Here is a 13,891-nt window from a genome sequence, read left to right as displayed (position 1 = left end):
TCCCTCTCTCCTCTGTTAGCTCACTGTCTCTCTCTACCACTATCGCTCTCCCCTTTATCTCTAAGTGGTTGTGCTCAGAAGTTTTCTGATTTAAATACACAAACCCATGTATGCATGGGGAGGGGGGGATTTAGTTGGTCTTATTAGTGTTAGTTATTGGTTTAACTGACCTTGTCAGTGCAAGTGGCATGAGCAGGGTGCTGCATAGTCAACCACTGGCTGGCTAAATGGCTAAATAGCAGATGACTGGCTGATTAGCAGATGACTCTCGCAAAAGACTGCATTTCTAGAGTTGGCTGAATTTATTTAGCCTATTTAGCCTTTCTTTAATAACGAGGCTGTGGATATGTAGTCATTTTTGTCCATTATAACATGGCAATAGGACAATGTAACTGAGGGAATCTCTTTATTTTACATTAACTACAAGTTTGTTTTTATAGGTTTTTTTCCCTCTACCATCGCTTCGAAGTGACGTTTGGACGTGGTTTAAGCATAGACTGTGAAGTGGTGTTGACACTTTTAGTTTAATTTAAAAAAAACTGCTTGGTTAGGAGTTACAAATCATTATTCCTGTCTATATTCAATATCCCATTGTGTCTTTGGTTCATTAAACTCCAGCAAAACAACACGAGGGATGTGTGGAGTGGTATGAGAAACATCACTGGGTTCCAGAAGACTGGTGGCATGGGGTTGGAGGGCTGTGTGGACCGGGCCAATGAACTGAACCTATTTTTCAAGAGGTTTGATACTGCGGCCCCTCCCCCACAAGACTCTTCTGCTGGCTGCCAAACACCTACTGCCACTCCACCTCCCCCTACTCCTTCTCCTTACAGACCTCTTGTCTGCTCCTTGACACCTCAATTCACTCCTACCTACTCCACCCCTCCTCCCTGCTCTGCATCATGTCCTCTACAACCTGAGGACCTCACCCCTCCCCCAACTATCACCTCTACAGTGTCCTTCACGCCTGACCTGGTGAGAAGACAGCTAACAAGACTCCTATGGTGTGTTGCCCAGGGTGCTTAAAGCCTGTGCCCATCAGCTGTGTGGAGTACTGAGTCTGGTCTTCAGCCTGAGCCTGCACCTCCAGAGGGTCCCCGTGCTGTGGAAGACGTCCTGCCTCGTTCCTGTACCTAAGAAGCCGCGTCCCAACGGCCCTCAGGACTACAGACCGGTGGCCCTGACGTCCTATGTCATGAAGACCCTGGAGAGGCTCATCCTGGAGCAGCTAAGGCCTATGGTCAGCCCCTTCACTGATCCACTACAGTTCGCCTACCAGCCCCGCCTGGGAGTTGAGGACGGCATCATCTACCTGCTGAACAGAGTCTACACTCATCTGGACAAGCCGGCAAGCACTGTGAGAGTCATGTTCTTTGACTTCTCCAGTGCCTTCAACACCATCCGTCCGGCTCTACTGGGTGAGAAGATGACTGCGATGGAGGTGGGGGCCCCCATCGTGTCCTGGATTGTTGATTACCTGACGGGCAGACCACAGTACGTAAGCCTACAGAACTGTGTGTCTGACAAGGTGGTCAGCAACACTGGGGCCCCACAGGGGACTGTCCTCTCTCCCTTCCTCTTCACCCTTTTCACCTCCGACTTTATCTATTGCACTGAGTCCTGCCACCTTCAGAAGTTTTCTGATGACTCAGCAATAGTTGGCTGCATTGAAAAGGGGGATGACCGTGAATACAGGACTGTTGTGGACAACTTTGTCACTTGGAGTGAGCTGAATCACCTGCAACTCAACGTGACAAAGACGAAGGAGCTCATTGTGGATCTGAGGAGGGAGAAAACAGCAGCTGTGACCCCTGTTTCCATACAGGGGGTCCCAGTGGACACTGTTGAGGAGTACAAGTACCTGGGGGTGTACTTTAATAACAAGTTGGACTGGTCTAGAAATGCAGAGGCTGTCTACAAAGAAGGCCAAAGCCGACTCTTTTGCCTCAGGAGGCTGAGGTCCTTTAACATCTGCCGGACGATGCTGAGGATGTTTTACGAGTCTGTTGTAGCCAGTGCAATCTTCTTCGCTGTCACATGCTGGGGCAGTGGGATGAGGATTGCAGACACCAACAGACTTGAAAGACTGATTAGGAGGGCCGGTGATGTTGTGGGGGAGGAACTGGACACCCTGACGACCGTGGCAGAGAGGAGGATGCTGTCCAGGTTTCAGTCCATCTTGGACAATGTCTCACACCCTCTCTATGACACACTGGCCCTGCAGAGGAGCACTGCCACTGTGGTGCATCTCACCCAGATGCACCACAGAGCGCCACAGGAAATCTTTCCTGCCTGTGGCCATTAAAATTTACAACGCCTCCCTTAGAATGTCAGACACCGTCCCTCTCTGTAATCTCTGACCTCAAACAAGGACTATAATTCTTGCACCTTTTGCACAATACTGTACAATTCTTTTTGTAAAGTGCTGTCTTTTGTGTATGTATGTGTATGTATGTATATGTATGTGTATGTATGTATGTATATGTATATATGTGTGTATGTATATATATGTGTGTGTGTGTGTGTGTGTGTGTGTATATGTGTGTGTATATATATATATATATATATATATATATATATATATATATATATATATATATGTGTGTATATATATGTATGTGTGTATATGTGTATATATATATATGTATGTGTATATATGGTGTTGTATATATATTTATTTTGTCCTTAAATTTGTTATTTGTATATTTTGTTTTTCTTAGGTTGTATCTTTTATCTTTTGTGTATGTATGTATGTGTATTTATGTTGTATGTATGTGTATAAATATGTGTGTGTGTATGTATATGTATGGATATGGATATATATATGTTATATTTTTTATTTTTTATTTTATTCTTAATATTTATTTATTTATTTGTATGTATATCTGGAGTTCGTAACAAAAATAATTTCCCTCTGGGATTATTAAAGTATTTATCTATCTATCTATCTTACAAGTGAGAAACATGTACAAGATGTATGAGAAAGGATCGGTTAGGGTTAAGGAGGACAGTTTCTAGAAATAATGTAGAATGTAGAAAAAATAAGAAAAAACGTCTATCCCACCTCGATTCACTCCGGGATTTCAGCATAAGAATGACATGGCTCTTCAAGATTGCCCATCTTTGTGGTGCTGCAAAGAACAGGTTGTACTTCACTACCGTTAGCCTCCTCGTTCAAGTCACTGATTTGTGGACGCTTTTGGCTGACAGTCAACTCACATCTTTCATCTGGGTCATCGGTCACCAATGTCTGTACTACGTCATTCATTGCATGATAGTCTACTGATGACTTTGAAGTTGATTTGCTCGTAACCTTCAATGATCCAATTGCACTAAAGATCTGAACTGGGTTTTGCAAATCCAGACGTTAATACATAAGTTATTCCTTTAGTTCATTGGGGCATTTACAACCCCCTGTCACCCCAATTTCGAGAGCAATACAAGGCAAAATGGTCCAAGCCCCTGTTCCTTTCTGAACCTGGTGCACAATTAACTTCTACCTGAAGGGGTCACCTTCACAGAGCTTAACAATGAAGAGCAACACTGAAGAGCAACTCTGTGGAGGCTGTCTACGGCAATGTGTACAAGCTAGTGTTGCTTCATGCATGGATGAACTGTTAGACCACCAGACACTCTTACAGTCAACCTTCAAACCCCATTACTGCTAACTGACTGCTTCTATCTTGGGCTTGTGAGTAATTGATTTCCAACAGCACAAAATCTCAATCCAGGTTTAAGGAATTGAGGCAATTCAGTTTTATTTCTATTCAATGAATGATGGAATGACGTGCTTCGAATGACCCTGGTCATGACCTGTGTTTATTGCTTTATTGTTGGGATTTTGCTTTGTTTTGTTTCGTCATTATGTATTCCTCCACTCATTAGTGTGGTTGCAAAGCAACGAAATACATTTTGAGTTAACTGAACTTCGGTTTTAGAGTGTCTGTATAGTGTCTTCATAACGTCTAATTGAGTAAGTATCTTCATTCCTACTGCCTTCAACTGATTGTGGCTGAAGGCTGACCTATCAAAGGTCTCAGTCATAGGCCATTCCATCAAGGAAACCTCAACTTTAAAGTGTTTGCTGATGCAGAGTATTGACCTAACATTTCTCCTATATGGAGGAGCCACATAACAGGAGTTGGGATCATAATGATGTTCAAGGTTCAGAAAAAAAAATCTTCCTGGTTTCTGCTCCAACCATGCACTCTGAGTCACCTGATTTCACTCCTTAAGTTGGCATAGCTTCTGGGTATAAAAAGAGGTGTATTAATATGAGTTAAATATTATTGCACAGCAACAGAAGGACCAACCTCTGGGTGGTTGCTACTTCTCAATTACTAAATAATTTCCTTTAACTTTTGGATCGAGGATGTTCCAGTTATTGGTTGGCATGAATCCCTGCCTTATTTTTCAATCATTTCCCTCCAGTCCACTGTCACGTGACATCCTCTGCCTGTCCCCCTGGTTCACAGGGAAGCGGTGTCTGGAGAGGCAGTTGGGGGACATCCGACTGCCCAGGGTCAGACATTTATAGTTTTCAATACTTAATGCATAAAATTCCCTCTCAAAGGCTGCAAACCACTACATCTACTTAGATATATTTTTAAAATATTGTGTTCATGTTATATGTTCAACCTTTAGAGGTTTTGTTACTTTTTCAACCCTTGTTTTTTCTTATTGCATTTCACGTCTCTTGGTAGAGCCCATGCCAGCAATCAACTATGTGTTTACAACCACTTCCTAGGATAATATGTTTGATGAGTCAACCTCACTAATAACCTGTGTCCATGACGGGATGGAACAAAGCATAACTTGGTCGATGTAACCTCCATTGGGGAAAGATGTCAGGAAGCTGTATGAAATGTTAATTATTTCTGTTGCAGCTCACTTTTAATCCTTTCTGTAAAGTGAGCATGATCTTTATTTTGATCCAATTTTTTGAACCACACAAATTCAGGCACCTTTTATATTTGCTTTTCAATTCAGGGTTTTCCAGGAAGTCTTGTTGTTGTTGTTCTTGGTTGGTGATACTAGTTAGTTTGGTTTTATTATCATCAAAATATGGCACACAGTAACTGCTGCATCATCCAATCACATCGAGTCTCTAAAACTTTTTTGCATTGTTCCAAATAAATAGAACAGATGTAAGTTGCTAAGTTATTACATAATGATATATTAATAAATGCAGTGTGAAAACACTATTAATCTTGTCTCCTATTATCCAATCTCTGCAAGGAAAAACTTTGCCATCGCCAAACCCAATCAATAATTCAACACACATATGCACGCATATAATTTATCACTATTAGACTATCATTCTAGATTCAATACCCTTGAAGTAAACAAGACTCAATTCAATTTCTCTTCGATTAATTGTGCATGCCCCCACTAAAGATTTGAATTACATTCTCCAACAAGGAAGTACATTTTTATGAAAGAACTGCAATATCCAGTGGTAATGCTATTTTACTGATTCACAGTAGAATATTTAGTAAGTTGTTTCATCAGTAAGTTATAATTATGAGTATGTAACTTGGCAAGATTTGCTTAAACAGGTCCCTGTAGTCGTGTTTTTGATATCCAAAAACTTTATTAGTATTTCAAAACATGATTTCAGCTCTTGAATGGTGCATAAAAAAACCATTGTATAGAAAGCAGTAGTGGGACAAACAAACGTGAAAATGCAACATTGTAGACCTACTTGTAAACTATTTCTGCTGAAATTCAGAAGTAGTTATCTTCAGCACTATAGGCCAAACCAAATACCACCTCATAGAGCCGTCACAGTTGAGTATATGAGACTATATTGAAGAAGTCCACACATCCAAAGAAGCAATGCTACTTGACCACCTCAAGACATGCATTTCATGTCATAGGCGGAAGTTCTCATAATTCCTGCTGCCGTTATTATGTTTCGATATCATAGCTGTTGTTGATGTAGGGACTGATGCCATAGCGTTTGGAGGACTTTCTGTTGAGTCCACAGCGAATGAGTCTGTAAATGGCGACCAGGGGGATGGAGATCACCGGAAACACAGAGAGGATGACTATAATGGCAAACACCCAGCCTGGGTAATCCTTTGCCTCTGTCTTGGGGAAATTGACCTGGGATAAAAACAAGCCAATGAATTAAATTCCCATGAGTTGCTTTTACAATGACATTTTACAATGACAATAACATTGTAAAATAAACAACATTACCTTATTACGTTATAAAATGTTATAAAAGAGTTGATCCTCAAACCACTTCGAAGCAACTGTATATGTCATGTCTTTCGTCTCTGATCGGTTCACTCACATAGTCAGGGTTCCATGCAGGATACTGTGGGTGCTGCTGGGCCTGAATAACCACATAGGCCAGAAACACCACCAGCAGGTACAGTGGACTGATAAACCTCCAGCAAACCCTCCAGAAGATGTTGGGTCTTTTCCCAGTCATGAAGAGGATGTCGTCACTAAACCTGCCCAGAGACATAGAACATGAATGTGATTAATAGAGTTCCTTTAGTTGTAACTGTATCCAACATGGGGCATGACCTACGTTTAGGGAATAAATTAATGCAAAAATGACAACTTCATATCTACCACCAAAAACAGACTAAAATAATGACAATCACGATTAATGCTAGAAGGAAATGGTTACTTTTGCATCCCGTAGAAATAGATGACTCCGATCAGCTCGAAGAAGGCGATGATGAGCAGTGGCACTGAGCCCACGTAGCTGTTGAAGATCTCCAGCCAGTAGTTCCCTGAGCCCAGGGTGAACACCAGGGCCACCAGGAAGGAGATCAGGCAAACACCAGCTTTGAGAGTTGAGAGAAAATATGGTGTAATTAAGGCCCCGGTTAAAAGAGGACGCTTGCGGGCAAAAACGACAAAATACTTATCGGAAGTGCCTTTTGTTAAGACGGTGACAGCGTTTTTGGGGCTTAAAAAACGCAAAAATCTGAAACCACCCTCCAGAGTGGAAAACTTGCTCCGAATTCGCTCCGAATTCGCTCCGCCTTAGCATTTCCGTCTACACTGCCAAAACGCAAAACTCTGCTCAGATCAGTTCTCGTCGCATACATGTTTACGTCACATACATGCACCAGTACAGGGAAATAAACAAACATGTTGGATTATTTCCATGCGTCGGACCATCAAGCTGCTCTGGCAGCTCTAATAAACGTACAGGAGTCTTTCCAGGAAATGTACAGGACATGTACAGATAGTATTACTTAACAGAGAAGGATCTGTAATATGTTTTGGTTTTCGCGGCGCAGATAAGAGAAGAAGGAAGATTCTACGCATGGGCTCAGACATGCCGGTGTTGTGTGATAGTGTAACACAGCACCACCTAGCCGCCTGACATGCATACCCAATCGAATTCCACACACTTTTTGCGTCACCGTATGCACCCGAAAAAACTCAATGCGGAATAAAAAGTGAAGACGCAACGCCACTTTTGCGTCTTCTGTTCAGACCGTCATCATGTAAACGTAGCCTAAACCCGCCACAAGTACTCCATGCGCTACAAAGTCGGCCAGATTTGATAATAAACGACGGTCCTTTGCTCTTTTCCTCTTTCCTCCAATGCACTTCGCTGGTCATCAGTAGCGGTTTTAAGCACGGGCGAACCGGGCAGCCCGTGGGGGGTCGGCAAATTACGTATAGGGCGCCACGAGCAGAAAAAATAAAGAAATAATCATCTCCGCTGCGAAGAGGTTTCTTTTGGAAGTACAATAACCTTGTGTGGGGAATTGGCATACTGGCGCCCCCTCTGGCTGCAGGCGCCCCTGCTCGTTAAGAAGGTGCCATGCACAGATGGATTGACACCCCCACCGAAGTCTGTAGGGTCATGATACAATCTGTCATGACCCTTAAAATGTCTAATTGTGTGGAGGAACAACAAATAGCATTGGTGCACTGCACACCTGGGACCAGCTCACTGGGGATCCACTTTGGCACCAGTTTTAGGTCCCGAATAGGCGTAAAAATTCCCTCCATGGTTCCAAACATGGTTGACAGGCCCAGGCTGAAGAGCATGACAAAGAACAGCACGGCCCAGACCTGAGAGCCCGACATCTTTAACACCGCTTCGCTGAACACAATGAACGCCAGGCCGGTACCAGACGCACTCTGAGAAAAGAGGATGGAAAGTATATGTTTATATTCTATCATTTAATATTATTACCAGAATTATCTATCCATTGATCGGTCCCTTAGTACCTGGTCAAGGAACTTTTGAAGGTCGCAGGACCTCAGTTCCACCTGTGCAACCTCATTTGGCCGTGTGCTGGTCAGATATTCAAGCATCTGTTCGTAGTTTTCTAAGGTCATGTTCTGGTCTCCGATCTCCAAGTAGTTGGTCAGAGATAAGATGTTGCTGAAGATTAAATACATTATGTGTATTATATCTACAGGCAATTTAAAGAAAATTGAAAGAGTAAACTTGAATTACCTCATGCGGCATGAGTTGTAGTTGTTGGTGGCCTTGAAGCCCAAAATGGAGAAGATGGTAATGGCTGCATAAATAGATGTAATAAAATTGATCACACCCACCAGAACAGCATCTCGCTCACAGTTATTCCTGATGGGCATCCGGGAGAGAACACAGATCATTAACACTTCAGCGTCTGTCATTGCTTAATGACAGTCCTGCATGTGCTAGAAAGGTAAGCATTAGAAAGCTCAGCTTTAGCATGATTAGCATTAGAAAGTTAAGCATTATGAACAGGCCACCCACTTCTCAGGATTATAACTGGATAAGGCGATGAGACCTCCGATACCCAATGAGAGTGAGAAGAAGATTTGAGTGGCGGCGTCCAGCCACACCTGGGGATTCTTCAGAATGTTCCACTGGAGAAGGAACAAAACACATACAAAATCCCATCAAACCTGCTCCCAAATGTGAGAAAGGAGGTCAGCCTGCAAGTTGTGATAACTTACATCTGGTGTGAAGAGGTATATCAGGCCGTCAGTGGATCCAGGCAGAGTGAGGCTTTGTATCAGGAATATAGTCAGCACCAGGTAGGGGAAGGTAGCTGTCACATATACTGCCTTGAAGACAAAAGGTACGTTAGGCCAAACTCCTGCATTTACCCTGTGGTAGAATATCCCTCCTTGTATATCCTTACAAAATCAATGACAACCAAAGTCAACCCGGTGCACCCACCTTCCCTATGGTCTCGATGCCCCTGATGATGCAGATGTAGACCACACACCAGGTGGTGGCCAAGCAGATGACCATCGTCCACTGCAGAGAGCCGCTAATCTCGATGTCCGGGGTTATGTTCAGGGTCTGGCGGTACCAGAAGTAGTTTACCGGCGTGCTGTCCACACACTCTTGGTTGTAGGCTGTTCAAGGAGATCACCGGTTCAAGGAAGGGTATTTGCCTCAAAATGTTATCGTTGCTCATTTAATATCAGATAACTTATGTGATCTAGTACAGTAAAACTTTTAGCAATCCTGCCCTGACAAACCTTGGAAACCTAACTCAGACACCGAGCCATGACCAAGACATGCGGATGTACTTCCTGTTACCTGTAGAGTTGTCATTAAGCGGGCACTGACTCCAGGGCAGGGGATCCTGGAAAGAGTGGAAGAAGTACCAGAGCACCCAGGCCAGGATGGTGTTGTAGTACAGGCTCACCAGGAACGACACCGCCATGCTGGCTATGCCTGGGCAACAGATTTTTTGTGATTAATGTAGATTCTCATTCAAGGTCCTCCTAATTGTGATCGATTGTCAACTCTATTGTTTAATCCACCATGTTTCTGAACCCAAACTGCTCTTTATCAGCAGGAAGCCTCACCATTTGTATGTTACATGTGTTTTTTTGATGCACTTCTTCCGGATTCTTTTTTTTTACTAAGACACATCTCTTTTTTGTTGCTACTCAAACCATGTCTCAAAGCTTGCACGCCCATTCAAATTACTCAATGCTAATGTTATCAGGGATCAGACACTGTTTTCAAATCGATTCGCTTAAGGCGACCTACCGACTCCACCTAGGAAAGGGGCGATGGAGGTCCAGACGCCGATGCTGCCCATGCGCAGCCTCTGTCCGATGGCCATCTCCAGGTAGAGCAGTGGAAGGCCCTCAAATACAAAGGCTATCAGGTAGGGGATGAGGAATGCACCTGGGTGGGGAAATACTTGAGACGTCAGGCAGGAATGTAGAAACAATCTGGGACTTTGTCCATGATGTCTGTGCTCTTCGTCAGACAAACTAATTGTTAAAAATCTGTCGTCTATTCGGCCTAATTTCTAATCTCAACTCCCAACTAGTGGCTCGAACACAATCAAAACACATAGCCGCGGGAACGTATTCTCAGCAGGGGGTGCTGGAAAAAAAAAAATCAGCCTGCACTAGACTCGCAACTCGCTACATTGATAAAAAAGAAATATAGCAGCGCAGCTCAATTACACCAGTGCATGCGCGCACAGTCGAAAATCGATCATTGTGTTCACACCATGGTTCACATCCAGCTTCTCGCAGAACAAGTTTAGCGCACCACCGCTCCCCTCACACTTTTTCATATAACTTTTTTTCATCACTAGGTCATATGAGCATTAAATAAATGCTGCTTCTCAAAATGCCTTGGACAGCAGCGAGGATGACCCGCTTTGCCACGGGCCGAAACAGTGCGGAGCGACCACAGCCAGAGCGAACACAGCGGGGCAGAGGAGTGTCAGGAATAGTCTTTGGTGTACACATCAGTACGGCCTATTTGCACTACTGTTTAGTGGCAATGCAGTGTTTTATTCGATGCCTTTTTGTTTTCGTATATTTCAATGAATACAATTTATTTATTTATTTATAAAAACAAGATCTGGTCTTCAAATCTTTTTTCCAAATATAGGTCGTCTTACAATGGGGTTTGTGTTTATATTCGAACCAATACGGTACAGCGGGCGCTGACATGACGTTAAGCATTTCCTGGTGCATGTGACGCTTCAGAACCTAAAATCCCGTTTCTCCCCATTGACACGACAACACATAACCGGCGTTTTCAGAAATCTCCACTTTGGCCGGAGTTTTTAGAAATGATCGTTTTCTGTGATAAGACAGGGCCTCAGACAGGGGGTGCTGCAGCACCCCCAGCACCCCTACTTCCCGCGGTACTGCACATACACCTACACAGAGCTTCTTCGTCCCCATTTTCTGTAAAGATTGTGACGGTGGACAAGCTGTCATCCAGCCATTAGTTGAACCCTTTACATTGGATTTGACATAAAGCTGAATGTTCCTTTTCAGAAGATACAAGGATTCGACTGAATGGTTCACTAAAGGATAGTCAAACATATGTTTACTTAAATACGAGAGCTTACTTGACTTTAATGATCTCCGAGACCTAGTATATAAGATGGATAACGCTCATCCTTTATTTTTTAATAATTCTAGTATATGATGCGTACTCAATGACATGACACTGGCTATTGCCATTTCATATGGACAAACAATATTTTATTCAAAAGGAAAAACAATTTTTATGTATACATCTCGATCACGGACAAAAATTAAGTTTTCAGGGTTTAGTCTTTTTCCTTCATTTTCTAGAAAAAATAAGCAGCCAACTGATTGTTGAATATTTAGGGGTCCAAGCAGAGAAGCTCCTTGGCCCCTATTGTTTCTGTTACGTTTTTTTATTTTCTCAAAAAAAGGATACCGTAAGTCAAAAACTCTTGACATTTTCAGGTATGGTTACCAATAACCCCCTCTTCCCATGAACCCAAATGTGGTACTGCACCTAATGGTGGCGCTATTGTAAAAATCAGGAATTAGACTTTTTTTCTCCGCCTTCAGATTGACCTGGACTCCAAATTCTTTCAGAATATTAATCTTTAGAATCTGAATTCAATAAAATCCTTTATTAAAGCTAAACATGATAAAAAGATTCACAGGCTACAAAAATTATAAAAAATTCCCCAAAATCGCCACATAAAATCTTTAGACCAAGCCTCACAAATATCATCGAACAGAATTTGTTTTACTTAGATCTATTTGAGAAATTTTGGCCAATAAAATGAGCAGTAAGCCCATTTTTCTTATCGTATAAAAAAACATAAGACTATTCTTAGGTGGATATCAATACCCCTAATAAACCCAAATTGTGGTACTGCACCCAAAGGTAGCGCTATTTAAAAAAAATGTGAACTAGCCTAATTTCTCCTAACGTGATTGACCCGGACTCAAAATTCTCATGATATTAATATCTAAAATCAGATGCATCTTTTTCACCATGGTCACCATGGTCTAAAAATGTTTACTTTTCCCACAATTTCATAGAAAAGCCAAACGTCCACAGTCTGAACCCATTTTGCCTATATGACCATTTTGTTATTGTATAACTACCATACGGCTATCATTAGGTGGATACCATTAACAGTGCAAATTTTCTGATTTGTACTCTTTTAAGAAAGCCCTTTAATTCTCTTGTGAAATGTGTGCTTGGAGTTTTCTTGATGTTGTGTGCTTATCAATCGACTATTTGACAATGTGAATGAGGCTTTATGCAGTTCAGGAATGTCATTGGCTCAACGGGATAATGCTGTGTACTGGTGGTCCTTAGGTTGAGGGTTTGAATCCTGATTAGAGCATTATGAACAAGCTGAACATGACATTCTGTCATTGCCACTCATTTAGGAAACACAACATTGAACAGCACCGGAAATTCATCAGGCAATCAATATTCCGGCTCATTAGTTTCCAAGAGTCGGTCTGCCAAGACACAGTATGGCATTAAGGGGAACATCTCCGTTAACCATTTTTCCTTCATAATTAGCTCATATTTATATTTATATTTCCTCCGTTAGTGTTCTTGACTACAAATGTTTAATTTCCCCAGAATTTAAAAGATTTTTCAGGTATATGCTTTGAAGAGAGCCCTTAATTCACATGAAAAATGTGTGCTTTGAATTTTCTGGATGTTGTGTCGCTATCAATATACATTTTGACCATGTGAATGAGGCTGCAGTTCAGGTTTATAAGTGGAACATCTTTCCTTAAATATGACAATTATATGCAACATGTATCTTCAATTAGTGTGTTCTTGACTTTTAATTTTGCTCGGACTCCGTTAATCACCGCTTGCAGTTATATTTAACCTTGAATCTTTCTACCCTTCATATTGTCAAACCTATCAACCAATGGCTGGTGGCAAGTGTTATTTCCTGACCGTGATCTCAAATTACTCTTTTTGTAAATGAATAAGCATGAAATCATTCAAAAAACTACAGCATATAATCCTTGTATCCAACATCCCCCATACCAAGTTGGACATGAATGATGCACTATCACAAAGTATTCATAGAGGATAAATATATATTCAAAAGTAGTACCTTACCTCCGCCATAGATTTGGCACAGATAGGGAAAACGCCATACATTCCCCAGTCCCACAGCAAAGCCAACGCTGGTCAGGAGATACTGGACTTTGTTGTCCCATTTAGGTCTCTCCTCCTTCCCATTGGAGTCCACTGTTTTCCCCATGTTGCAGAGACAGCTCTTCAAACAACAAGGTTAGATACCAAATCCAGCGATGGAGAACTTTCAAAGCTGATATCCAAGACAACCCCTTGGAAATATTTTGGGGAGTCTGACCTGGACTCACAATCCAGTCGCAGGGTCTGTCGACCGAAGGCAAAGTATGATGTCCAGTTGGTTATGCCCTCGCTTCTCTTTTGACTCGCTTGCTCTTTATCTCTCTCTCGCTCTAAGTGGGTCTGTTCTCGGTTTTAAATGCACAAGCCCTTGTATGCAGGCTAGAGGTGGTGGTGGTGGTGGGGGTGGGGGGGTTATAGGTACGATGAGTGCTAGTTAAAGTGGACAGGATGATCTAATGCCTATGACAGGGTTTTTTGGTTTGGGCCGGAACAAAAAAAATTAATGGTTTATCATGG

At 42.3% G+C, this 13,891-nt stretch overlaps 1 protein-coding gene across 1 annotated transcript; it reads right to left on the bottom strand.

Annotated features, from left to right (window-relative positions):
- Positions 1 to 4,897: 4,897 nt before the first annotated feature.
- Positions 4,898 to 13,676, bottom strand: LOC115535849 (sodium-dependent neutral amino acid transporter B(0)AT3). Its single transcript, XM_030347382.1, has 12 exons — positions 13,337 to 13,676; positions 9,989 to 10,129; positions 9,530 to 9,667; positions 9,161 to 9,342; positions 8,935 to 9,045; positions 8,732 to 8,844; positions 8,447 to 8,575; positions 8,215 to 8,371; positions 7,920 to 8,124; positions 6,647 to 6,806; positions 6,302 to 6,464; positions 4,898 to 6,108 (listed from the first exon to the last, which is right to left on the bottom strand). The coding sequence occupies exons 1-12, from the start codon at positions 13,479 to 13,481 to the stop codon at positions 5,911 to 5,913; spliced, it is 1,842 nt and encodes a 613-aa protein (XP_030203242.1). The 5' UTR covers positions 13,482 to 13,676; the 3' UTR covers positions 4,898 to 5,910.
- Positions 13,677 to 13,891: the final 215 nt, after the last annotated feature.

The sequence above is a fragment of the Gadus morhua genome, chromosome 22 (genome assembly GCF_902167405.1).
Source record: "Gadus morhua chromosome 22, gadMor3.0, whole genome shotgun sequence".
In the NCBI taxonomy this organism is placed as follows: Eukaryota; Metazoa; Chordata; class Actinopteri; order Gadiformes; family Gadidae; genus Gadus; species Gadus morhua.
This window is presented reverse-complemented; position numbering and strand designations above follow the sequence as displayed.